Below are 25,341 nucleotides of genomic sequence, written 5' to 3'. Positions count from 1 at the left end.
AGACGGAATACAGAGTCCATGTTTATCTTGAAACCAAACCACACTTGACTACAAATCTGGTAATGTATACCTGACAACAGAACTACAGATCACAAGACAAGTGTCATCCAAATCTGAGCAGGGCGGCCACACTCTAACCCTGTAAACAGCAGCCCTAGGATCCCGAATGCCTGCATGTGTTTTCCATTTGCAGAGGCTCCTGCACTGAATTACAGGCATTCGTTCTTCCTGAAACCTGAGTGGAGTGTTAAATGAAATAAAATTTGTTTGAGACAATTAACAGGTTTGGAAAGAGCTCCCTGGAGGTGGCAACAGGCTACTGTAGGAACTTTGTCCAGGTCATGGCAATGGGTGCCAAGAAATGGGTGCCAAGATTAACCACATCACCCTTCAGTTGCTGATCATAAATTGCTCAAGTCCTAACAGGATTTTTTTTCACCTTTTATAGGCAAAACATTCCAAACTTGGATTTCATCCTGTTCAGTCTAAGCCCAGTGAAATTATAAAAACGTTGATGAATGTTATGAAAACATTGATGAAAACACTGGCCATAACTTTTGTCTAGTTGATACAAAGTTTTTGTTTAGCATAATAAGACTTCAAATGTAGTGTGTCTTTCTCTAGGTTTAAACACCAGCTGTGTGTCTGGTATACGAGTTATTATTGAAATCTCTTTAGCTCATTGTATGATGTATTGTTCATTTATCATACATCATCATGTCATAGGCTGATAGCCATAATGTAGCTTTTACATTCCATCCCCTACCCATTGGGATTAGACCAATGACAGATGTTTCTGGGAACAGAGTCGTCATGGAGACCCCTTTCTCTCTGCACTATAGGAAGCTTCATTCACAACCACGCTGCTATAAACTCTCCGCTAACAGCAAAACCAGACACCGCCACCTGGGGGTTGGGAGGGTTCAAGTGAGGTCAAGTTCGTAAATTACCAGCTTGCATCCCTTTGAGGTATTTCTGATCACAGACTGTGCTCCAGAATTTTTTTCTATTGAAGCTTCTGGTTTTACACACACAGTCAGAGACACGCACACTGTCACTTACATGCAAAACACATAGATACCATGAGTGCACAAACACCAAGATTTTGTGTGACTTTAATTTACACGTGTAGCAGGGTAGCATTGCGGTCATGGCTGGCCAGTGGCAGGAAAGCATACCCAGAGTCAGAAGCTGCAGTTTACGCGCTGTGTGCACTTTTATTAAACACACAAAATAAAGAAACAAATGCCAAAACAAAAGGTTTACACAAAATAAGTTGCCTCAATTCAGGCTGGGCAACGGCCTTCACTTCCCCAAAAACATAGTCCATACACGCTCCAAAACTACTCTCCCAACTACTCTCCTTTTATAACATGTGGCTGGGCTTAATTGATCCTCAATTTATAAATTAAGCCCCAGCCACATTCTGCACAAGGATTTGTCAAAGATGAGATTTTAACCCCATCCCTGCCTAACTTCAATAAAAACACACTCCCATACTATTCACACCAACAGGCCTGCCACAACACGCTATAAACTTTCAGAAATCCAGAACAGTGTCAGCTTTGAAGACTGCATGGTGAATGCTACAAGAAGCTGACCTACAAAATCAAAGAATGCAGCCAAATTCAAATCTTTTTAAGTCTTGCATCTGAAAAGAAAAACACCAGGTTGCAATATGGCAACCATCTTAGGTCACAGTTCAAAGTGAAGGGTGCCTTTAGAATATCTCTGAGCAGTTTCCATAACACTGAACATATGGAGTTGGCATCTCACATGGTCAATGAGATATTAACAGCTGAAGTAGCAGTGGTGGAATGCTGAGTTTCTATACCAGAAAACTAGTTTGCTCAGACAGTTTTGTTTACCAAACCAATATTTCAAAAACATATTTTAAAAGATACATATTTCAAAGGGCAAAATAAGAGAAATTAAACAACTGTGCTAGCATAAAACAATGCAAAAATAACTGCACAACTTTAAATGCAATATTACATTACAGCCACCTGATAAAATACTTTAGTACTAATAATGTATTATTAGTAGTAGCATGTCAAGGGGAAATGCATCACAGTTGGCACCGAGAGACAATAATAATCTGATAGCGTTATTTAATATAGAAATTGTCGTGTCCAAACTAACTAAAACATGTATATTTTTAAGCGATTCTATTATCTTTTATCCTTTTTTTTTACTTTCCTTAGTTTTCTTAGAAATGCATCTCTGCAGAGAATTGTGCGCAGTCCTGGGGAAGGTAATATCTCTGATCAAACACGACAAAGAAATACATATGCCAGTTTCCACAGCGGTAGCTTATGCTAGGGTTAGGAAAGGTCACATTTACTTGACGAATCAGAAACATATTTTAATTGTCAGTTTACGGCCTCGGAACAGCAGTACGACAATAAAAATGTCACTCTGGATAAGAGGAAATGAGCTTCCAATCCGCTTTTAAAACACTAATTGCAGAAGTTAATTGCCATACATTTTGTAAGGGTACTATAGATGTACTTGAATAAGAAGATGGATGGAAGTACTGTAGTGATGGAGAGATATTCAACAGCTTTGAATGCGCCAGTTTCCCTGTACTGGCTTGAGGGATAATGACTTTTCCATTGTCTCAGCGCTGAGTTCAGAGACAGAAACAGAGAGGAGGAGGGGACAGGGAGACAGTGCAGCTTGGGGCCTAGTACTGTGCCTCTTAGGAAGATATGACAACCCTAGAGAGTAGAAAGAGATAACTGTTATCTGAGAGAGGCTTTACTAGCGATGGAAACAGCTATCTCACAAGTTTATTGTGTGACCACTGTTTTAGGGATGCTTTGATGAATAATAGTGGTTCTATTTTGATTTGAAAACCCTAAAGTCAAATTAGAGAGTTGAACTGCTTGTTCTAATAATATATACAGGTAACTACAGTTTTAATTAAACAAAAGTGTTATTGATCTTTACAATCAGGCTACTTTCCACTATTACAGTTTTAAATGGACATTGATGATAGTCCCAATGCGGTCAATTGATTTGCTCCACCAAGGTTTCACAGTGAGAATATTGCAGCAACTGCTACAGTAGGTTTGCTGGTGTCCAGCAATAGATGGGATTTGAATTACACAACTACAGGTTTCTTGCCAAGCTGAAACAGGTTTGACAAAGACCCCACAAAGCTGACCCCACAGGGGAGCCCAACTGAAATGCTTCAAATCAGCTCAAGAGCTGCATTTGGATGAGTAGGCCATGGGACTTCCACAGGTCACGGGATCTGAAGCCAGGTTTCACTAACTCCTGAAGGCAACCAGATTTATAGTGTTGAGGCATCTAAATGTGTCTGAATTAGAGGCATGTGTTGTGGTTTAAGGCATTGTCATCAAACATTAATTTTTTTAACTGAACAGGAATGGATTATTTGTGACACAACTCAGCACGATTCTCAGCTGATAATTCAATGGGGGCGTGTTCAGGCCTTCTGGTACTTGTCGGCACCGTGCCTGACTATAGTGAGTGCTACAGTCTCTCCATTGAGTAGTTCAAAGTTGCAATGTAAGACCTACTCAATAAATACATAAGCATGTGAAACTGAAAACTTACCCTGGGAATTTAGCACAGAATTATGGTGGTACCCATACAGTGGCTGTTTAGACTATCCTGGATATCTACAACATGTTTTAATTTTATACTACTACTGTAACATCTAACAAACAACAGAATTTAATCTTCTTTTAAAAGCACTGCTCTAAGCACTAAGATAAACGACTGAGGGGTTCCATATCCATTACAGGGAGTTGACAGGAACAGGTTTTATGTATCAACCTTAAAGAAGGCTTTGGGTTGCATGGTACAGTAGGAGATTTTTGGAAAGCTGCCCTGGGTTATCTATAAGACTTGGCAGAGAAAGATCCATCGGTTCATCTGGAAATGTAATATTTACATAAATGGGCTTCCAGCGTGAAACTGCAGTGACAAGCTCATCCTACTAATAATTTATGGTAGAGACGCTCTAGCACAAACCTAGCTTCAGGATGGAAACAGCATTACTGACAGAGAAAGATACCAAGACGTATTTTTAATATATAGGTATGAGAAACAACTCAGTCCTGGGAAATGCCGGTGCTGGTGTCTTTGGTTCAATATTGTGCATGCATTTGGTAGTCAATGTACTACTTACAGAATATCTAAATGTTTTGGCTGCTCTTAACATGATTTTTTTTTTTTTGGGGGGGGGGGGGGGGGGGGTTGTGAATTCACATTTCTGGTGCTGGTTTCAAAAGGTTATCTAATGAGTAAAGCATGATTCACACAGAACTATAAACCAGGTGTCCTTTGAGTGATATGTATTTCCATACATATCTTCAAATGCACTGTTAAAAGCATTCCTTTTTTAAGAGTCACCAATTATGTTTTGTATTTTCACCTGTCCCCAATTTAGTTATGCCCAATCGTTTTACTGAACTCTAGAATCTCAGGACAGATCGTACCAATTTTAAAATTATATTATGGTTTATTGCAAAGGCTGGTATTGCATTGAGACGAATACCCTGGAAATACTATATAAATTCTAACATAACACTGGCATGGTTGATTCGCACAGAAGTAAAAAGACACAGGACGTCTGAGTTTGAAATTTTACAGAAGGTCCCGATGTCATGTAAAATAATCACAGGACCTCTGAGAAAATTATCTGGGATAAAAAGAAAATGACAGTTTGCATGGGACTAAATTTTACGTATGTCGGTGAGCTGTTTATGTGGTGATTTTGAGTCCTGTGCGAATCATGCTTAAGACCTACTTTTGTAAAATTAATCTGGGATGTTTTTCAAAATTAATATTTTTTTATTAATAATTTTTGTGGTCGATAATTAGCTTTCCCATCCTCCCATATATCCACCCTCTTCCATACCCACAGATGTTTTGAATCACCCTGCGGTAAAATAACATTCTCTGGCAGAATCCCCATTAAATGAAATGTGTTTCCACTGATAGTATGTGGGGTTAACTCTGTTGAAATACTTTCTTCACGCGATTTGACTACCCCACTTTTACATGTAGCAACAGTCCAAGTGCTTAGAAAAATACTGCACTATAATTAGTGTCATGTAAGAAGTGATGCGATAAATACATGAACGTGAACCACACAGATAGTACAAGTTACATCGTGGAAGTTTCCTGGATTTACACTGACAGGCTTACATGGCACAAATTACCTAAAAAATGATATTCAATAAAAACATACTGCATGCCTAAGTGCTGAGACATATATTCAGAAATTCGAACAAACACTGCTTGAAATTCAATGTCAATCATGACTGCTTGTATGGTGAGAGGTGATTATGGACTATTTGGCCGCTGGTTCAGCCTGTTAAGGGCAGAAAAAGAAGCCACCACCCTCTGAAAGAGGAACTGTCTACATTAAGGTGGAAGTTGGTGAGGTGGAGGGTAGGATTACAACTGGGATTGCGACTGCAACGCCCAGGTGAGTTTACCTGAGATGTATATAGGAAGTGATCTAATGAGCAATTATCCAATAATACTAATGCGAGAGCAATCATTCAATAATCCCTCCCTCGAATATTAGCCGAAGCTTCAAATGTATTTGGTGACAAAAATGACTCTTTATTTGTTTGTGGTCTTGGGGAACTTGTATTAAAGTAACTTTTTGCTTTGAAAAAAATGTAACTAGTTATAGTTACAAATAGTTAGTTCTCAGGCACAATTTATATTTCAGATATTTTTTTTCTGCAGATCTAGCTATCGAACCCATGTGTTCCCTCCTGACGCTATTGTCTAGCAAGATATAAAAAGCACATTCATGTGGTATGCACTGTTGAAACGTGTTCTAATTTCCGCTTTATGCATTAGCTGGTCCTTTTTTAAAATGTAACTGAAAGTAATGCATTTTTTCACATAAAATGTAACCTGTTACCACATTTTGTTGCCTGTCTGAAAAAGTAACCATTACAGTCACAAAATGAGGGCAGCCCCTTCTGTAAATCCCCAGCCTGAGCAGGGAAAGGGAAAGGAGCAGAGAGCAGATAAACGTTAGGCAGGTCAGTTCACAGCTCCGGAACACTCCTCATCCACTGGGAGACGGCGTGTTAGAGCACCTCCTGTCCAGCTGTAATTAACAGGGAGTTTATCTTCATGAGTTTCTGCTGCTGACACCCCCACACAGAGGGACAGCCCCGACTGCTTAGTGCATATCCACCACGCACATTTCAATGTCAAATTCAGCTGATTTATTTAGCCCCAGGGATGAGCCACAGGGAAATATAATAAACACTAATTTAGGTAAAAGATAATATTATGCTTTTTGTATATATTATCATTATTAGGAATCTGGTGATTTTTTTTTTTTTTGGGGGGGGGGGGGGTAGTCTTTGAAATAGCAAATATAAATCACGTATGAAAAATCAATCAATCACCGTTAAGGACTTGTTTAGATGTCAACCAGTGCATAGAACATATGGCATAATTCTAAAGTTGGAAGAAAATGACTTTTTATGTGTAATTGCAGTTCATGAGTACAACCTTCATTGTTGTGCTTATCAAACATTAATTATTTAGTGGAGTTTGAGCAAACAGAAAAATCTCCAAACTGCAACGAAGTGACATTTCTTCTAACAATAAGAGATATCTTGAACACAGCAAATTAAAAATAAGGTCAAAAGTAATAAAACTGGCAATTTTGACATGTAAAAACCAGGTGAAAGACTGAGGCTTGACAAGCTGAAGGACCAGGTGAAAGACTGAGGCTTGACAAGCTGAAGGACCAGGTGAAAGACTGAGGCTGAAGGACCAGGTGAGACTGAGGCTTGACAAGATGAAGGACTAAGTGAGGCGATGGAATATGGTATAATTTGTAGTCCGAACTTTAAACGAATACATGTCTGTTGCATACTGTAGTGGATTTGTCTGTGAGCTTTGTGTGCTTTGTTGTATTGACTATTTTTTTTATCTACGTCTGAGGCTGTCTTACCCACAGGAAAGGAGAGACAGATGGGAACCTTTGAGATCATCTTTGAGACGGACAAAGCAATAAAACCTGTCTTGATTTAAACAGCTGACATTGTTAGTGTCTGGGGAGGGAGTGACAGAGCACAGTGAGATCATCCATCACTGCTCACATACCGCTGAGTGGCATGTGAAGAATTGGCTTGTCTTGTGTACTGAAGAGTTACACCAAAGAGCTGAGGGCCGCGCTGTTTGGTTATGAACTGAGGGACTCGAGTTCGAAAAATGCTTTGCCAGCTATAAAACCTTATTTCCGAATACAAAATTTTCCTTGAATGATTTTATTTCTAAGGGAAAGTTGTGTCTTTCGGTTGCCTGATTTTTTATGTCTAAACCGGGGAAGATAAAAATTCCTCACAGAATGTATACTATGTGTGCTATTCTTTCCAAAGACTGACAGCAACCTTCACCTCTGTCACAGTACTCCCTCAATATGTCATGATTCGATAATTCACTCATTTGGTTAATTCACTACTAGGCATTGTTTTACTTTCTAAAGGCTCTTCACTAATTCACTGTTTTCAATACTTCATGTTTTTTTTTCATAGTGAAATAAAGAGTGGGCACTGTATTTCCTTTGTGATTGACTGTCCCCAATGTCCATTGTATTTTTTAAGGTTGTTAATTTCAGTTGCAGGTTTACCATTTAGTAGCTTTTTTTCCTGTTCCAAGTACCATATGAATCAGTATTGTGACATAATTTCCATCTTTGTGATACCAGGTATCTGATACCAGCAGATATGTGTTGGTTGCACCACACTGCTACCAGCTGTGACCATTTTGAAGGTTATATCTCATATTACTATTCAAATATAATTTGTTTTCAACCTCAAACTAAATGTGTATTGTTCGAATGCCACCATTGAAGTTCTAAGAAGGATTGAACCAGCAGGCTTTAATGTGGGCCAACTTTTTGGAATTCAAAACAGTTCTAGATTACAGATGTGACTCTTGTCTGTCATGTCAGTTTGCATTCTGATCCCCATCAGTGGTAAATTAAATATAACAGCTCTGACAATAATGCTGATTTAATAGCATTCTTTTCAAATAATAATACTGGCATGTTTCAGATTTGTATGGCACAATTTAATGCTAACAGTTCCCTGCAATGTCTGTCACACTGAATTCTTATATAACTGTCTAGTTATGAGGTTAGCAAAGCCACTGAGCACTTTGGAATGATGAGTGACTAAACAATACAAAAAGGAGGAAAAATAGCTATACAGTACAGTGCAGTATAATAATGTGGTTGACAGAATTATGGTTTGTACCCAGATAAAGTACAAAATTGGAATCCTTCAGACAAAAAAAAAACTGGATGTTGTGTTAAGCTATAAATCTAGTTCTGAGAGAGCTCCTTTTGTCTATATGCAATTGGTGGAATTCTGCACCTACAGAAGGATAGATATGGTTCATACAGTAGAACTGTCTTCAAGTATTTAAAATGTGGTTCCCATAACCCTGGTTCCCTGAAATAGAAATGTAACCATTACCAAATGGGTATTTACCTCCTAAAGCCCCAAATCCTGAAAATTCTATACCAAAGATGCTCTTTGAGCCTGTGAAGCAGTTGTGGCCCCGCCCCTGAGGGCATGATAGGACTGCACTAACAGATCTCAGCGTCATTGTTACATCAAGCCTGCTGCAATCATGGACGCAGCAACCTTGAAGGTTGATGGTTACATTTCTATTTTAGGGAACCATGGTTATGATAATAACCTAATGTTCCTTTTCAAGTATGAAATGTAACCATTACTGAATGGGTGAGTGTACCAAAGCCGTCACAAAGGCAAGATTGCAGACGACTCGAATGCTACAAGGCTAAGCCGAAGGCTGCCCTATGCATTACCATTCGGAACCCCAGTAACAAGTAGCTAGGGTGAAAACATTGAGGGAGTTTCATCTCTATGCCTCTGTTGTAAGGGTCGACTGGGAAGCCACCCTTAACACTAGTTCCAAAAACAAGGTTTTGAGGATACACGACATCAAGTCTGCAGAACATAGTAAAGGTATGGGGAGTAGCCTACACTGCTGCATTGCAAATGTCTTTGACAGATGCACTCTGGAATAAAGCCAGCAAAGTTGCTATGCCCCTGGTGGAATGGGAAGTGAGCTTTCCTGGAGGGGGCAAGTTGGTCAGCTCATAGGCAGTCCTGATCGTGTCTGCTATCCACTTGGACAACCTCTGTACAGACAGGGCTTGACCATGGGACTTTGCCCCATAGAAGACAAAAAAATGTTCGGACTGCCTGAAACTTTGCGTCCTGTCAACATAGTACGCCAGGGCCCGAATTGGGCAGAGCGTATGGAGCTGTCGCTCTCTGTCAGACAGGAAAGGAGGTGGATGGAAAGCCTCTAATTTCACAAACTGGTTGACATGGAATGCCGAGATAATCTTCAGCAAAAAGTCAGGATTGGTACGGAGCGTGACCTTTGTCCTGGCCTCTGTAGAAATTAAGCAGGCTATCGAGAATGTCTGCATCTCACACACCCGCTCTGCGGAGGTGACAGCGTGCAAGAAAGCCACTTTAAATGATAAAAATGTCAGCTCAGAGGCTCAAATGGAGGCTTCATGAGTGTGTTAAGCCTCCAGCGAGGAACAATGTCCTTCATAGGTGGCCGAAGCCGCTGAGCCCCTTTCAAAAATTGCCCCGCCATGAAGTTAGCTCTTGGGCACAGCGAGTCAATCTTAACATGGCAAGCTGAAATAGATGCCAGATATGCCTTTAATGTAGAGGGGGATTTCCCCTTGTCAAGCAGGTCCTGCAAAAATTGCAGTATTGCCATGGGACAAGTCGTGGGGTCAAACCCACGAGGCAGACACCACGTCTGAAAGACGCCCCACTCGTACTAGGAACGCGTGGAAGCTGCTCTGGCATTTTGTAGGGTGTCAATAACCCTATTGGACAGACCCAGATGGCTCAAATGTAGCCATTCAGGCGCCATATGAACCCCCGTGCCTGACTGAGTAGGTTGCAGCACGTAGGCAGTCTCCATGGCTGGCTGCTCAGGAGCTGAAAAGCAGTGTCTCCTGGACCAATATGGGGCTACTAGGAGCACCATGGCCCGGTCCTACCTGATTTCCTCCAGATACAGCAGGAGCAGGGTGAGCGATGGGAAGGCATACAACAGATGCCTTGGCCACTGGTGTGAGAGTGCCTTTAGACAGTGGTGGGACACTGTCAATAGGCAGTTGCGTTTCAATGTGAGCTGAAAAACCCTGCTGTTGAACCAGGCCTGCAGAGGGCCCATACGCAGGAGACCCAATGGAAGGGTCTGGGAAGCTGCTGCCATCAGGCCCAGAAGTTTCTGGAACATTAATACCGTGCACGCTCTGTTGAGCTGAAAGAGCTCTAAAGAGATGGCTATTCTGTGCACTCTGCCGTCTGACAGAGTGGCCAGCATGGCCCCAGAGTCCAAGCACACTCCAAGATAGGAGGCTGTCTGGGAAGGCGTGAGCTGGCTCTTCACATGATTCACCATAAAGCCCCTGTTGAAGGTTGCTGGTGACAAGTTCTGTGTGGGCGTCTGCCTGAACTGGAGACTGGGCACAAATTAGCCAGTTGTCCAGATAATTGAGTACTCTGATGCCTTTGAGTCTCAATTGGGCCAGCTTTGGCACTAGGAAGTACCTGGAGAAGAACCCTTCCTCCAACTGGAGGGGGTCTATCATGCGAATAGCCCATTTTTGCAGCTGAGCTGCTACCTCCTGAGACACCACAGTGCTGTTCTGTAGGTCCGTGACTGATGTAGTCATGCCCTGAAAGGGAGCGGGACTGTGCTTGAACTGCAGCAAATAGCCGGTCTGAACGGTAGTAAACATCCAGATGTCTGTGGTGCACTGACGCCAATATTCCAACTGGCACCCTGAGAAGGGGCCCTGGGCCTGTGGCAGCAAATTCCTAGGGCTGCTGCTTAGCCTGTGGCTTGGCCTATAGCTTCTGTCTCTGCGCAGGGCAGCACCTATTAAAGCCGGTCCTGAACATCGTCTCTGGCAGCGGGTGCAGTCGGCTGTGCTGGTCTTTGAGGCTGCTGGGGCCTAGGGTGCCAGTTTTCTGCTGGCTGACGTACTGGAGGTTGTACTGGAGGTGGAAGCTAGCGAACCAGTTCCTTACTGTATTCCCGCACGCGGTGAGAGCGCTGCAGCCTCTCATCCACCACAGGACCAAATTTATGCCCTGGAATGATCGGGGCATCCAACAGCGGTGTTTTGTCCCCGTCAGGCACACATGCCTGGGAAAGCCAAGGCTCCCTGTGTGCAGCTACCAGTACAACCAGGTTTCTGGACTGGACAGCCAAATTAGGCGCCTGGACCAAGGCGGCAATAGAAGCTTCAACCGGAGGAAAATTCCGACAGAGAGATATTAACCGCAGGGGTCGTGCTGTCAGACTCCACATCCTCATCCTCTCCACATCTGTTCGCCCACCTCATCAGAAGCAGTGATGGACAGTATGTCCTCCTGTGGCCAATCTGCAATCGCTGCCCCATGGGGCCCCAAGGGGCCCAGCGGGGAAGGTGACGGTGAACATTCCTGCAGTAACTGTTCCTTGGTGGAAAACAGCTGCCCAGATATTTTGCATCTGCTCCGAGTCTTCCATGGGGGAGGAGAAGGAGAAGCAGAGCTCGAGGAGGATGAGTAAGACCATGAGGACGGTTTCCTACCTGGGCTACTTTCCTGGGTGCGTCATCTGCTCTCCCTTGGCGCAGAGCCATGGGGTGAGGACGCAGCCACCTCTCTAAGAAAAGGTGATGGGGAAGAGTGCTGAGCAGGAGTAAGGCATGCACAGTGCTCCTTTCGAGCTGTGGGATAACCTCTTCTCAAGCATGTGCTTGGAGAAAAGCCCAAAAAACTTGTAGAAGCTGCGATTAGCCAGTGCCTCCTTGGCGTGATGCTAAAAAGCTGTCACCAAAACAGCATCAAGATACTGTGGTTGAAATTGTAAGCAACAACAACCGAAGAGAGTATCTTGGTCCTGTGCCGTGCTGCTGGGCCTGCTTTTGCTGCATGTGTGACACGCCTGCGCGTAGTATCTGTAAAAAAACTAAAAAAACACAAAGAAAAAATACTTTCTCAACACAAAACAGTAATTAAACAATTACATAAATAATATAAAACGTCTTGTATGGTGCTAAATAGCAAAAACGAGAAACAAAATAAGCTCCAGCCAGAGCTATGCAGCCTGAGGGAAGAGAAGTCAGCCGACTTATGTTGCTGGGTACCTGGGAAGGAATGACTCGAGCCGCTGGCTTCAAGGCCACAGCAGGATGTAACAAGCAACAGGCTGTAGTGCACACAAATACACAGAATTAGTTAAAAACTATTACATGTGTTGTAGGCTCGAAGAGCAGCTTTGGTACACCATTTCAAATATGTCTGGAATGCATTGATATGGTTCTTTGCCTAAATCCTTCATTTTTTGTTAAAGTGGCCAGAAAAAAAGATACATGAATAAAATCGTAGATAGATGTTGTTCTGATATTAATTACAAAGAGGCTGTCTTTCATTAGATGGACTCTTTATGTTAGTGTTTACTGTTTCCACTCACAACATGATCCTGTTGTGAATAAAGTATCTTTTTATGTATGTTTATCTAAAACAACACCTTAGTTTGAACATTGACATAAGAGAAACCATGCTTGATATAGTCCAGGGCACTAGCAGTAACCAGCTGTCCCCTCTCTGCGGCTCCATGCAGGGGTGTCACAGTGTCATTGTGCTTTACTGTCATGTCAAGTTACATCTAACAGGATGATAGAAATGGAAGCAACTGCTTACCAATGCAAGATGGGAAAACACGTGGCTGGAAAGCTGTGAGCTGACTTCACTTCTTTTATCAGTCTGGGTTAAAGAGGTCATGGCTCCATATCTTGGATCAGCCTGGGTTTGACCTGGAGCCTCCTTCCCTCTGTCTCACCAATAAAGCCATGGGTGCCTAGGCAGGGAGTGCCAGTGAAAAGGAAGGACCTTGGGCTATTGTACAAGGGTCGTCTTTTATAAACTTCTTAGTGGTTGTGTGTGTTAGCCTCAGAGAAGTTTAACCGAGCTCCATAAAACTGCCCAAAACATGCAATTAAAGTCTTCTGAGTAGAGGAGGTAAGGATGAAAAATGGAAATGAACTAAATGGCACACAACTCCACAATGAAACGAGCATGAATGCAGAGTGCAATAGGACAGTCTTGCATGGCAATTGTTGTAGATTTCGTAATTCAATGCCTAAACACAATCGCATGCAAATAGCCATTGCACATCACAATGGCACACCAAAGTGGGTATACAATTATTGTATTCATTCTTTACAAAATGAATGGCAGCTTTGTAAAGACAAATGAAAGTGATTGGTAAAATAAACCATGCAAGTTACGGCATGTTGGGAATGTAATGGGAAATGGCTCCCACGGTATTGAAAATTAAAGATGAATTTATGACTTAAAAGTTATAAACAGGTGTTACATTCCCAAGGGCCTAGAACTGGGGTCAGACAGAACATCAACCTTTCGTCTATAGAATGTTCATGCTATTGTCTGCAAAAATATAAACTATCAAAGCTTTAGTTATATTTTCAGGTCATGGAGTCACTAATCTGTTTTCACTGCTCACTTCACATTGGAAGGTAGGTTGACAAGTTATACTCTTTTTCTCCTTTCTAGTGGAGCCAAAACAGAGGATAACGAACAAAAAAACAAAGGTAAGACACACACTATGAGAAAAAAAAGCCACGTTGTCGGGCCACGTTCTAAGTAAAGTGTTACAGATAAGCTATAAGCAAGCATCATATTATTATATTCTGGAAAGGGCATAGAATCAGCTATCAGTTGAACTTCTCTGAAGCAAGTGCAAAGGAAAAAAGTTAACTTTATGAAATTAATATAACCACTGTAATGTACAAGACAAACAATAAACAATAAATGTATTGAAGCAGTGTCTTCCTAGTTTTACATCATTGCAGCTATTTTATTACAGTTTTTTCCCTCATTATAAGGCAGACCTTTAAACTGATCAGAAAGGTTTTTAAAATGGGATGGAAATGTATTCTAAATGATACCAATAGAATTGTTCCTATTTTGGAGTTATACTCTGACAGCACTGTTTAACTCATATTAAAAGAACAATTCTCACTGTCTTCAATGGTGAATGAGTTTTTACCACAGGGTTTGTCGTAGTCTCCATCCCCAGGTGGTAAAGGAAACCACATAGAAGAAAATTACAATATTACATTTGCAACCTAATATCTGACAGCCTGAACATCATGCCTAGCGCATCAGAGGAGCTATATTTCTTAGATTAAATATAGCTCTTACCAGGCTCTTGGTTACAATGAGTTAAGGTCTGTACCTCTGGAGCTGACGACCAGTTCTGTCAAGTTGTGCTATGAATATAAAATGTGCCTTTCAATAAAAATAGTTCCTGGATGACAAGCAAGAACTTGGTGTGCATAAAAGTTGTAGAGACCCTAACTGTGTCTTGCCTCAGGGTGCCAGAATCAGAACTCAACTACAACATATCAGCACTTCTTTAGGGTAAGGTTCTGCATGAATATACTGTGCCACCTCACATTATTAACATATTTGTGTTTCAACAAACTACTCACATGGTTTTGTGCCAATTTCTAATTGCACGGTGGGAAATATACCTAGAATGACTATAAAGCTCCAGGAGACTTTGATTTGTGTATGGCATCATGAACTGACAGATAGGCAGACAGACAGACAGACAGGCAGTGAGCCAAAGGACCAAGCAAGCCTCACAAATAAAAACAGTGGTGTATTGAACGCAATTGTGTTGTCCAGTAAAAAAAAAAAGTAATCTTTTGGTAATATTTTTGACAGAATTGCATGTGATTTTTTTTTCTTTTATTTAAAACTTAGTAAACATTTTATTAAAAAGTTGTAGGGTGTGTACTTGATGAAATGGTTAAGTCCTCATTGCATCTTACTGTTTAAGATTTCCTTGTTTTCCTGACATTTCTTGTCCCAAAGGCTCTTGGTCTTGCAGTTGCAATATCAAAATGCAACATCTTTTTTTATGTTCATGAAGATTTTGTTCAAAGTGAGTGCTCTATTAATAGTCTGTGTATAAGCACATTGATTTTGTATTATAAAATAAAATAGAAATCGTCCCAAAGTTTGCATTGGAGCAAAATCTGGCTGAGATATGATGAATACTTTAACAACTCTGTGCACAGACCCTCGTTAGCATCTCCCGTAGGCACTGTGCTTCCCCTCCCCTGCACTCTCCCTTTGGTCTGGCACTATCTGGTAATTAGCGCCTTGTCAGCACAAACAAGCTGACAAGCTGTGAAACAGGCTTTCTTGTTTTGTCACGGCTTAACTCCGAGCTGTCACCTGCCAGTCTCTAAACATTTTCTTTGCATCGACAGATACTAGTGATATTTGATCTTCACATTCAACCTTAAATGTTGTATGAATCCCAGGCTATTTCATTAGACAACCAGTCAATGTTTCTTTCCACATGAGGGAGAATTATATGATGGCAAAATTGGTACTACCAAGTTGCAGTGTGGCATCAGGTTCCCATTCACTCACTCAGGAGCAATTACTTAGGTGATTCCCCCCAAGAGACCTCACCACTTAGTAAAGTAACACACTTGTCAGCAAGATCTCTATTTTGATATGATATTTCAGCATGAACAACACGTAAGTATAGCCACATATAATTACAGTCAGCACTCGGATATCTGTTACCCAGATACAAGTCAGTCGCGTTTTACCGCCCTTCTATTAAGAATAAAATCAATTAATGCGATTTCCGACTCTGTCACCATTTTTCTGATACAAATCCCATGTCTTCAATGTTACAATTTATCTGAATATCCATCACAGCCCACTTTTTCTTTTTATTCTCTCTAATGCCAAATCAGTCTGTCTTATATTGTGCAGTTACACCGCGCTTCCTCCAGTTTCACATGACGAAAATGCAGCAAAAACAAAGCGAATGAGACAAGCTAGGGTAATGTAACAGTTAATCATTAAACAGTTTTAGATACTGTGATGTATTTTATTTTTTTATCTGTGATCTTTAGTTGCTTTTCTGCATTTACATTTGCAAGTGAACTGTGACATTAGGGCCTTATCGAGCATTCTGCATTTTTACTGACTTGGGACACTGTTTTAATTCTGGAAACTGTTTTTTTTAATCTTTTGGTTTCATTAAATTACATTGCCTTTTACGTTTTACGCAGTTCTGTGCATGGATAACATTTAGAGTTCATTTTGCTGTTAATGGGAAATTTTACATACTGCTACGATACGTATGGATTAAAAAGTATGTACTGTATTACAGTTAACGAGTCGTCTCTTTAGTTTTGGCAAGTGATATTTTCAGAATCATATCATTCTGAATTAAAATACTACTTCTGATCAAACTATAGTACTGTACCAACAAAACCAACACAGTACATCTAAGTGGAAGCCTACTTATTTTAAAAGAAAGTCCTTTCAGATACAGTATGTATTTCTGATAGTGTATCTTTTTTGTGTTCCCTGAAAAACAGACAAGAGTTGCAACGGGCCAAAATGCAATAATCATATATGCGTCACACGCATTTAACTGTCACTGATGTCAACATTTTATAGGGTTGGATATGTGAGTGCTGACTGGAAATAAAAACATGCAACTATTTTATGCAAACTGAGGGTTTAAAACCTGGAGGCTCATCAAAAGAATAAGTAACATTGATGACAATGGTCTGGATTCAACAAGTACAAGTCATATATAATAGTCCATAGCTTTGGACTAGGGGAGTGGAAAACAGTTATACAGTAGGTGTGGTTGTTAGTGGTTTACAGCCTTCGGTTAAAAACTTTTTTTTTTGTTGTACTTTAATTCAATATTCTAGGTTCTGATAGACCATAACATGAGCCAGTGCATGACTATACAGAGGGCATCATAATTGCATAATAATTCTACAGTACCTGACACGTTCAAAATACTTCTTGAATTGTGTATTGAATTATGACCAAATGCAATCCTAAAAGTCTTTAGGTGGCTATGATAGAAGTTTGGTGAGGACATCAAAATCAAGGCAGTTTTTGTCAAGTAGAGTGTGACGGAGAGACAGAAGGACAGAAGAGGCCCTTTTATAGATACCACAACCTGACATGGTGGATCCTTTCACTCTAACTTGGCTGTTTTTCGTATGTGAAATGTTTTTCATCAGATATTCCTACAGAGATAAAGCATTCCCACATTCCTCTCAATCTCTACAGTATACTGAGTTTCATTTCGTGTATGTTTTGCTTCTTCAAAAATAACAAATTAAGAAGTGAGAACAAGGATATGTATTCCACTATTTGGTCTCTTGCTTCTCCTAATCAATTAACCATATTTGAATATGCATATGGTGGTAAAAACATCTATAAGCACATAAGCAGAATGTCTGGGATAGTTGTGTCGATATCCCAGTTTCCCCATAAAGTTCCTGTATAGTCATTGTAGGTGCTCCACCCATTATATCTTGGCAGTTACTACTGTGACTCTTTATAATGTGTCTAGCTATTTCATGTATGTCAGTATTAGAAATGGCAATTAAAATGAATGTGCTACATGAAGAGGGCAAGGGTACATTTAATGCAGAAGTTTCCACATAATTAGACCTATATAAACTACGGATATTAAAATGATTTGGTGCCACTATTTGCAAATATACTGTAACTCTGAAATGCAAACCATTCTTTGAGGAACGTTGGGAGGTTAAGGGTTAATAAGAATGAAAGTAGTCTTCTAAAGCTATATAAATATATTGCGTTCCACACCGCAGGGTGAGGACAGGGCCCCTCTTGCAATAAAGATGTATGTCTGCTGAAAGGGGGCTACCCTGTCTCAAACCATCTGAATTAATAGCAATCCTATTACTCCAGTTATTGCTGCTTGCACAGCAGCACAATGGCAGGCAGCTCTGAACCCCTTCACCTCTCTAATTGCATTACCTCTGCAATAGCAGGCCCCATGCCCTGAGCAATAACATCCAGGACAATATGTGGATTAGCTAACCCACCCTACTTTAACCATGATTTACTATTTCATTAACTCCAGCTATAAATTCACAGGCAATGCCGAGTTCTTAAAGCTTGTTCCCACTCAGCCTTTTCCGAACCAATCTCGTCTGGCTAAGCAACTCCGTTGCCTTCATTTATCCAGCTTCTCAATTGTACAGGGGGATTGTGGGTTGAAAGTAAGTACAAACGGGAGTTTTAGTGAACAAAAACAAAACCTCCCTGGTAGAATAATCTAAGGGGAATGTCATATCATATCAAATGCTATGTAAACAGTAACAGTATGGTAAAAGATATGCATTGATATGTTAAACAATGTGGCAGTGAAACTGAGAATTTCTACTGGACGCCACACGTAATGGAACATTATTAAAGAGAAGATCCACCAGATCCAGCTTGTAAAGGCACTGTCTGAAAGTGAGTGGTCTGTATCATTAATATACTGAAGCTAAATGTGGCACTGAAACAATTATCTGGGCACCACCTGATTTCAGATACAAATACTACAACTATTCAACTCACTGCCACGCTTCTTTCAAACTAAACTTAGTACTGTAGTTAACATAAATACAAAATCATGAAAAAGTAGATCACCACAACCGATGGTTCCCAAGTTTCATCACGACTGGTTTATCGATTCTCAATGTATATATGTCAAACTCTAAAGTATGACACTCTATCCCAGGCTTCAAATAACTAACTGCTCTAGGCCTTATACACAGCACAGTTGATCATATGACGTTCCATTCTTACCCCCAATGAAGCAGATAGCTACAGCTGCCTGTTCTGTTCTGCTTAAATAGACTGTGAGCGGTGATGACTTATCACCTGGTCTCGTCATTGCAACTGTTGATGATTTTTAAGAAACCCTGCACTACATTTCAGTAAACCACACTAAAACTGATAAAACATTAATATTTCAGGTTCAGGATTATAGCAAGGGAGTTTTTTTTCCGTTTTATATGAAATTTGATGTTTAGAATCCCACTGGTTCTAGTATGCAAGATTCTGGTTAGAAAAAAAAAAATGGTTCAGTAATGAGTTTGATAAATGAGCCAGGATATGCTGTACAAACAAAAGTGTAAAAATACAGCTTACTTATTACTGATTTTTGAGTTCAGAATTTGGAAAAACATTTGGTACAGGAAATGCAAAACATGCGAAACGGAAAACATAACCCGCCTCCCCACTGAAGAGTTTTGACGCCACTAACCAGTGACCCGGAATGACGTCTGACATTTATTTTAACAGCCTGTAATCAGGAAAACAGCCACTGCTGTTTTAAACACCAATAAAAATCTAATCACGGCAGCAGAAAAGTTACAGTAAAATTGAACTCGGCTGGGCTTCGAAACCAGATTGAGACTGAAATATAACACTAAGCATTTTGTAAAGCAGCATTCCATTTTTGTGTTACCCATACTGATACCCCCAAACCTCTAAAGAAATACTTAGGGCTAGCTGGTGCAGTGGGGTAATTCACTGCCTTTCAGGAGGCCTGAGTTTAAATGCAGGTCACAAGAGAAATGAGTTTAAGGCTACTGTAGCCCTACTGGACATTGGGCCACAGCACAAAACCACCTCACAATTCAGCCCAATTGAATGCCCATACTCCACACACTAGCTTGGCCCCTCACTATTCTACCCACGCTGAACCTTCAGGGTACAGACTGACCATTGAGATCCCACCTTAGCTCCTAAGCCAAAATACCATAGAATAAAGGCAGGCATCTCCACTGTACCATGCAATCTGACACACATACTCCTATAGGGTAGATATCACAAATGTAGACCTCATCAGTTTTGGCAATAGGGCCCATTTGATCCAGCTAGAGAAGCAAGGCTTGAGGATTGTACATACATACATACTGTAAGTACATACTGTAGATACATATATGGATTTACTTTACAGTTAATACCAGTTAATATAATTTGGATGAGGGCCGTGATTTGGAAAAGTACATATATTAGCGTGCGTCTCATCTAGTTCTCATCGGAACCACATGTGTATGTTACGCATGGTTTATTAACCTCAACGGTCAATGGATTCAAAAGAAAGAAAGAAAAATTAGCAAGTAATTATTGTTGTAACAAACTCAATAAATTGTAGCTGTTCAACTTGATATCTTCAAGCGAGCTAATGTATTACTTTAATTTAAAACATCAACTAGATCTCTTCAAGTAAGCTAATTTATTACCTGAATTAAAAAACGTAATTAAAAAAAAAGAAAAACAAAAAAAAAACATACCGTTTTTTTTTTTCAAACATGCAGTACCTAAGTTAATATTCATAACTGAAAACTATTAAAACAAGAATAAATTGCAGAACATCAGGTCTAGAACTAAAGAAGGACGAATGGCGATGCAAGAAAGGTTCAGCTGATTTAACATTTAAAGATCATGTAAAGCAATTCATCTCAAGCTGTTACATTAGTAGTCTTGTTAAGTGCATCACAGCCTGAAAAACCACGCTGAATGAATTGACCACTTTAGATTCCTGAAATGGTTTTCTGAATTACTATTTGTTACTGCATTGTATAACATTTCCTCACCAGGCTTCTAGAATGTACACAATACGTTTTACAATCCCAGATAACGTAATGTCGTGCTTACATTACAGCCCTTGTTCATATTTATTTGTCAAACAATGTATTTGTATTAAATGTGAAAGTCATAATGGCCCATTACACCATACAATAAACCCAGCTCCTCTACCTGTGTTTACTAGTCCTTGAGTTCATGTAAGGATTGTGTTCGGATAGGGTTCAGTGGGCCTCATTGTCCTCAGCTGGAACAAAGGTGCCCGTGGACAAGAGGTTTTTTTGGTTTGTTCAGCAACCATGCGGCAAAGCAAAACTGATTAAAGAAAAAAAACAACAACCAAAAAAACAGGAGTTTATTTTGGTTTGTTCCGCACCCATCGCGCAAAACAAAATTGATTACGACAATGAAAAAAAAAACTTGAGGATCCGATTAACTTTTCACGTCAAACTTTTCATGTTGGGTTGATTTGGAATAAAAGCTCAGTTTGGGATTCTTGCATGTTGGATTAAGATTTGGTGCACTTTGAAATGATTCATGTCAGATGGATTTTGAATAAAAGTTTAGTTTCAATTCAGGATTTTTGCTTTTTGTACTGCGTTTTAATTCTTTAACGAAATGGATAAAAGCAAAGTCAGAATACTGCATACATGAGACGAAGAGGTACATGTAATTCTACTTTTATTCACAGTCTCATCTCATTACTCCAACAGTTTGTCGTTTATTTTGATTGTCCTTTCCCTGTAACAAACCCCTTGATATAACGAACAAAAGGCTTGGACCCCAACAGGTTAGTTATAGCGAGGGTGCACTGTACTGGCCCGTATTACCAAAGTTTTAACTCATTTAATGTATTAGAAGATTTTTTTACGTTTATTTGAATGGGTTTAATACAAGTTTTGTATTCATTGTATTCAGTTTAGACTGAAGAAGTTTGTGCATAGAAACAAATCGATCAAAACATACGTTAAGCTTTGTGACAGTGGTGTTAACATGGTGTTGTTTCATGCTTGAGAGAACATAGACATAACCTAAAATTCCATGGTGAGTTGTTCCACCCAGCAAGCTGTGTTGACATAGGTGCTGCTGGGTTATTAGGTGTTTAAGCACCTGTGCTGCACCTCATTTGCTGTGTAGTCAGGTATTTCTAGTGACGAACACAAACACAGTTACCGACCCACCTACCATTATAATACTAGTGTATTATGCAGCAGAACCACTCGCAGACCACAGCATTACCATCTGATTACCAGCAACAGATTGCACAGTGGTCCTTGATGAGTGTGGCTGGGTTACCATTCTGTCTCATAAATAACACTGTAGCTCCCAAAGTACAGAATAGGTGTAAAATGACTACAAATAGTGGAGGTAAAAATAGTCAAATAGGTTGACTAGTTAAAAAGTTTAAAATGAATAAACCGTGCATTTGATAATGTCTGGTGCTCCACTTGTGAACATACTGTTGTATTACTCTTTGCTGTGTGTGTACTGTATTTTTTAAAAGTTATTAATGTTCTCAAATGTAATTTACTGTACATATTAATGGATTGCAACCACAACGGCACTTCCGTCCATCTGGAACTGCATGTTTTCGTTCTTACTTTACATTTCAACCCAAACAGCTGAATTCAATTAAAATACTGGTATTGCTAGTTCACTACTTTAAGCACAAAAAACATTACTACAGTAGCTGCTTATTTATTAAACATTACAAGCTGAGATGTACTTAATGCAAAAGCAATCGGGGAAACAGAATGCGGGGTTGTCAGTAAATTTTCAATTACCTTAAGTCCAAAATAAGTGACAGGCTCAGTTTCTGACTGCCACATTTCTATTTGACTTGTAAACTATTCGGTGCCTACCTCTACTACAGAACCATTGCATTGCCATTGTAGTGTCACTGCATACATTCAAGGAACTGCCATACTAAACTACTACTGCCTTCATTATCCTACACTATAACTAATGAAAACAGTATCAGCCAATCAGCAGCCTTGTAGAGGTTACCATTATGAGAGAGCAAAAGAACGGCTGAACTCAATCACACAAATTATATCTGGCTCAATAAAGGTAAAAAGTGTAGATTCACCCTGCCCGTTAAAGATCAGCATCTGTTAATTCATTAACCTCATAAAGGTCTATTTTGACAACAAAGATCGGATGTGACATATTTTTTGTTCAGAATACTTCATTTCCATTAGAAATTGTTAAAATTAATAGGGTGTCAAGTTAAGCAGTTTTTCATTTCTCTGCTGGTCTGTTATGAATTTAATTAAGTGTTTAACTGAAAACTTTTAAAACTATTTTCTAAATAGTCCTCCTATCCCATGACCACGTTAATTGCCTCTTATACCCAGGAACTCAAGAGCAGATGTCGGTGAGCTACTGGCCTCTGGAGCACAAAGACCAGCCTTGCAGATGTCCGTTTGAGCTCACCAAGTGCCTGGCCAGTAGAGTCCGCTGTAGCGCAAAGAGAAGAAACAGTTCCTGCTGGAGGGCCACAATCCCCAGCGAAGACCAACATCATCACACTACTTTTGTACTTCCATTCATTATGTAGTGCACAGTTCTCATGAAACTGGTACATGCTATTTTTTAAATTAAAATAAGTGTTTGCTATAATATGAGTTTCAATTCAAAACTGTACAAATTAGATCTGCATGGCGAATGGAATTACGCAACAGGATTTATTGAATTATTTCATTAGTTATACCTCTTTAAGAACAGTAAACTATTGAGATATATCTAAACTGTGGAGATACATCTGTATTGAGCCAAGCCAAAATAATGTCTGCAGCTATCAAACCCTGTTCCGAGGAGGTAATACATTTTAACAGCTTTACACTTTGGAGAGGAATAATGTGCTGGCTACAGTAAATTTCATTGCCTGCAGTAAACCATAAATTATGAATCATTTTTCTGTACAATTCCAGAGAATGCACACCCTTCAGCCTCTGTAAAAACTGTCCAGCTAAATCCAGGTGCTTCTCCTACACTATAAAGCTTAGTACTACTGGAAATTATTATTATTATCATTATTATTATTATTTGTGTTCCGTGTGATAAACGTAATAATCTACTCCAACACCTCAGTAAAATAAAATACGAAAAAAAATTTTTTTTTGAAAATAAAAATGTTTTGTTGAAAATAAACTTAAGATACCAGGAGAAAGATGGCTGTTTTAGTAAATGCTTTCATCATTTTAAACTGATTTATGCTGTTTAATGTAAATGATGACTTTATATTTAGAGTTTATTTCACTATATTAATAAATATGTGTGCTTATCTCAGGTCTACCCCTAAAGATAAAGTGGCCGAAGCAGGGATTCCCTGGTGCTCAATTCAAATCCAGGGGTGACTTCAAGCAAGTTATCCTGCCTTCCTGTATTGGGAGACTGTGTGACTGTTTATTCACTTAACTAAATACATCAAATATTATGTGAATGGCTAATGATTTGAAAAGTGGGTTTTTTGTAATATTTACCACAATCAGTCTGTCTTCCACCTGTGTGATTTTAGCATCAGTATTCTTTTTAAGGTATTCTAGCACATTAAAGACAATCCACAATGTTTTATGACTGGTGAAACAAGGGGGGCATTTCTTTCTGTGTTTTCAGTGTTTGAAATGTTAACTCATCTGCTTCAGTGAGGAGCTTTAAATTGCTGCTTATGCTGCTATAGAGAAGCTGCTACTTAGATCACATTTTCCTATGGGGACATCCTTATTTCATGAGGTTAAACCAGGGGCATCACATTTCAAGTGCTTCTCCCTAAGAGCTCACCAGTATTTCAACAGGAGGTCCCCGTAAACCCCTATAACTTAACTGCTGAGATTAGGAGCAACAACAGTACTACAGCACACAGACTCAATTTAATCTTGAATATCAGGGTACTGTCGAGTAGATACAGTACCCTTTACATTGATAAGGCCATTTAAAGAAAAGTCGTTCTGAAACAAAAGCCAACATTCTAATATGGAAGCTTTTTAAAGACAGTTTTGTTTGCTTGGTTTGCAGAATTGGGATGCTGAATACCATGTAAACTCACTTTGTATATATATTTTGGAATATTGCAAATGTTCAATATACAAAGTAAGTTGTTCACATGGCAATAAACAAATAACTAAAAGCAAATGCTCAATTCGGAGACATAAACCACAGAAGAGTAACTAGCCTAACGCAGCCCACAGAATACATTAAAAACAGCTTTAAAACAAACACAAGCCACACAAACCAGCTTACCTCTGCCCGAGGTTTCCCCAACACACGTGTTTGAAGGCATATTAACAGCAATAGGACACAAGCGGAGAACATTCTTTTAAAAAGCCAGAGACAAATCTTCAATGGAGCATTAACCCAATTCCAGTAGCTCTGTGCTGCTCACTCTCACTCTTACTCTCTCTTTGGCTCGCTCTCTTTCAGCACTCTGCCTCTTCGAGACGGCTTTCCACTCTGCCACTAAAGCACTTTGCTACAAGCCACTGCTCTGGAAAGAAACTGTAAACTGATCTCGCTGGAGAGGGACTACTGCCTTGCAGGAGGGAGGGAGGGAGAGGGGAAGAGAAGGGAGGGAAGGAGAGGGGGGCGGGAGAGCGGTGAGCCGAGGAAGAAACAGAAGCTACAGGGACAGTAGCTGATGCACAGATCCACCTGTGTAAGCATGCACATTGAGCAGTAGACAGGACTGAAGATTACGGGTTGTTTTGATTGAATTCTGGGCTGTTGGAGGATGAAAATGAGGAGATTTGCAGAAAGATACAAGTGGGCCAATTTAGTTCAG

The 25,341-nt window shown here is 39.9% G+C and overlaps 1 protein-coding gene across 2 annotated transcripts in view; it reads right to left on the bottom strand.

The window, feature by feature from the left end:
- LOC117963175 (thrombospondin type-1 domain-containing protein 4-like) overlaps positions 1-25,341 on the bottom strand; it is a 154,515-nt gene that overhangs the window by 47,642 nt on the left and 81,532 nt on the right. The window contains exon 1 of one of the 2 annotated variants that reach the window (XM_058994889.1): positions 24,804-25,042. The exons of the other annotated variant lie outside the window; for it this stretch is intronic. Within the exon in view, the coding sequence (XP_058850872.1) occupies positions 24,804-24,875 (72 nt within the window). The 5' untranslated portion in view covers positions 24,876-25,042. Of the gene's footprint in view, positions 1-24,803; positions 25,043-25,341 lie in introns of those variants that run through there. 2 annotated transcript variants of the gene reach the window in all.

Source organism: Acipenser ruthenus, chromosome 21 (assembly GCF_902713425.1).
Source record: "Acipenser ruthenus chromosome 21, fAciRut3.2 maternal haplotype, whole genome shotgun sequence".
Classification (NCBI taxonomy): domain Eukaryota; kingdom Metazoa; phylum Chordata; class Actinopteri; order Acipenseriformes; family Acipenseridae; genus Acipenser; species Acipenser ruthenus.
This window is presented reverse-complemented; position numbering and strand designations above follow the sequence as displayed.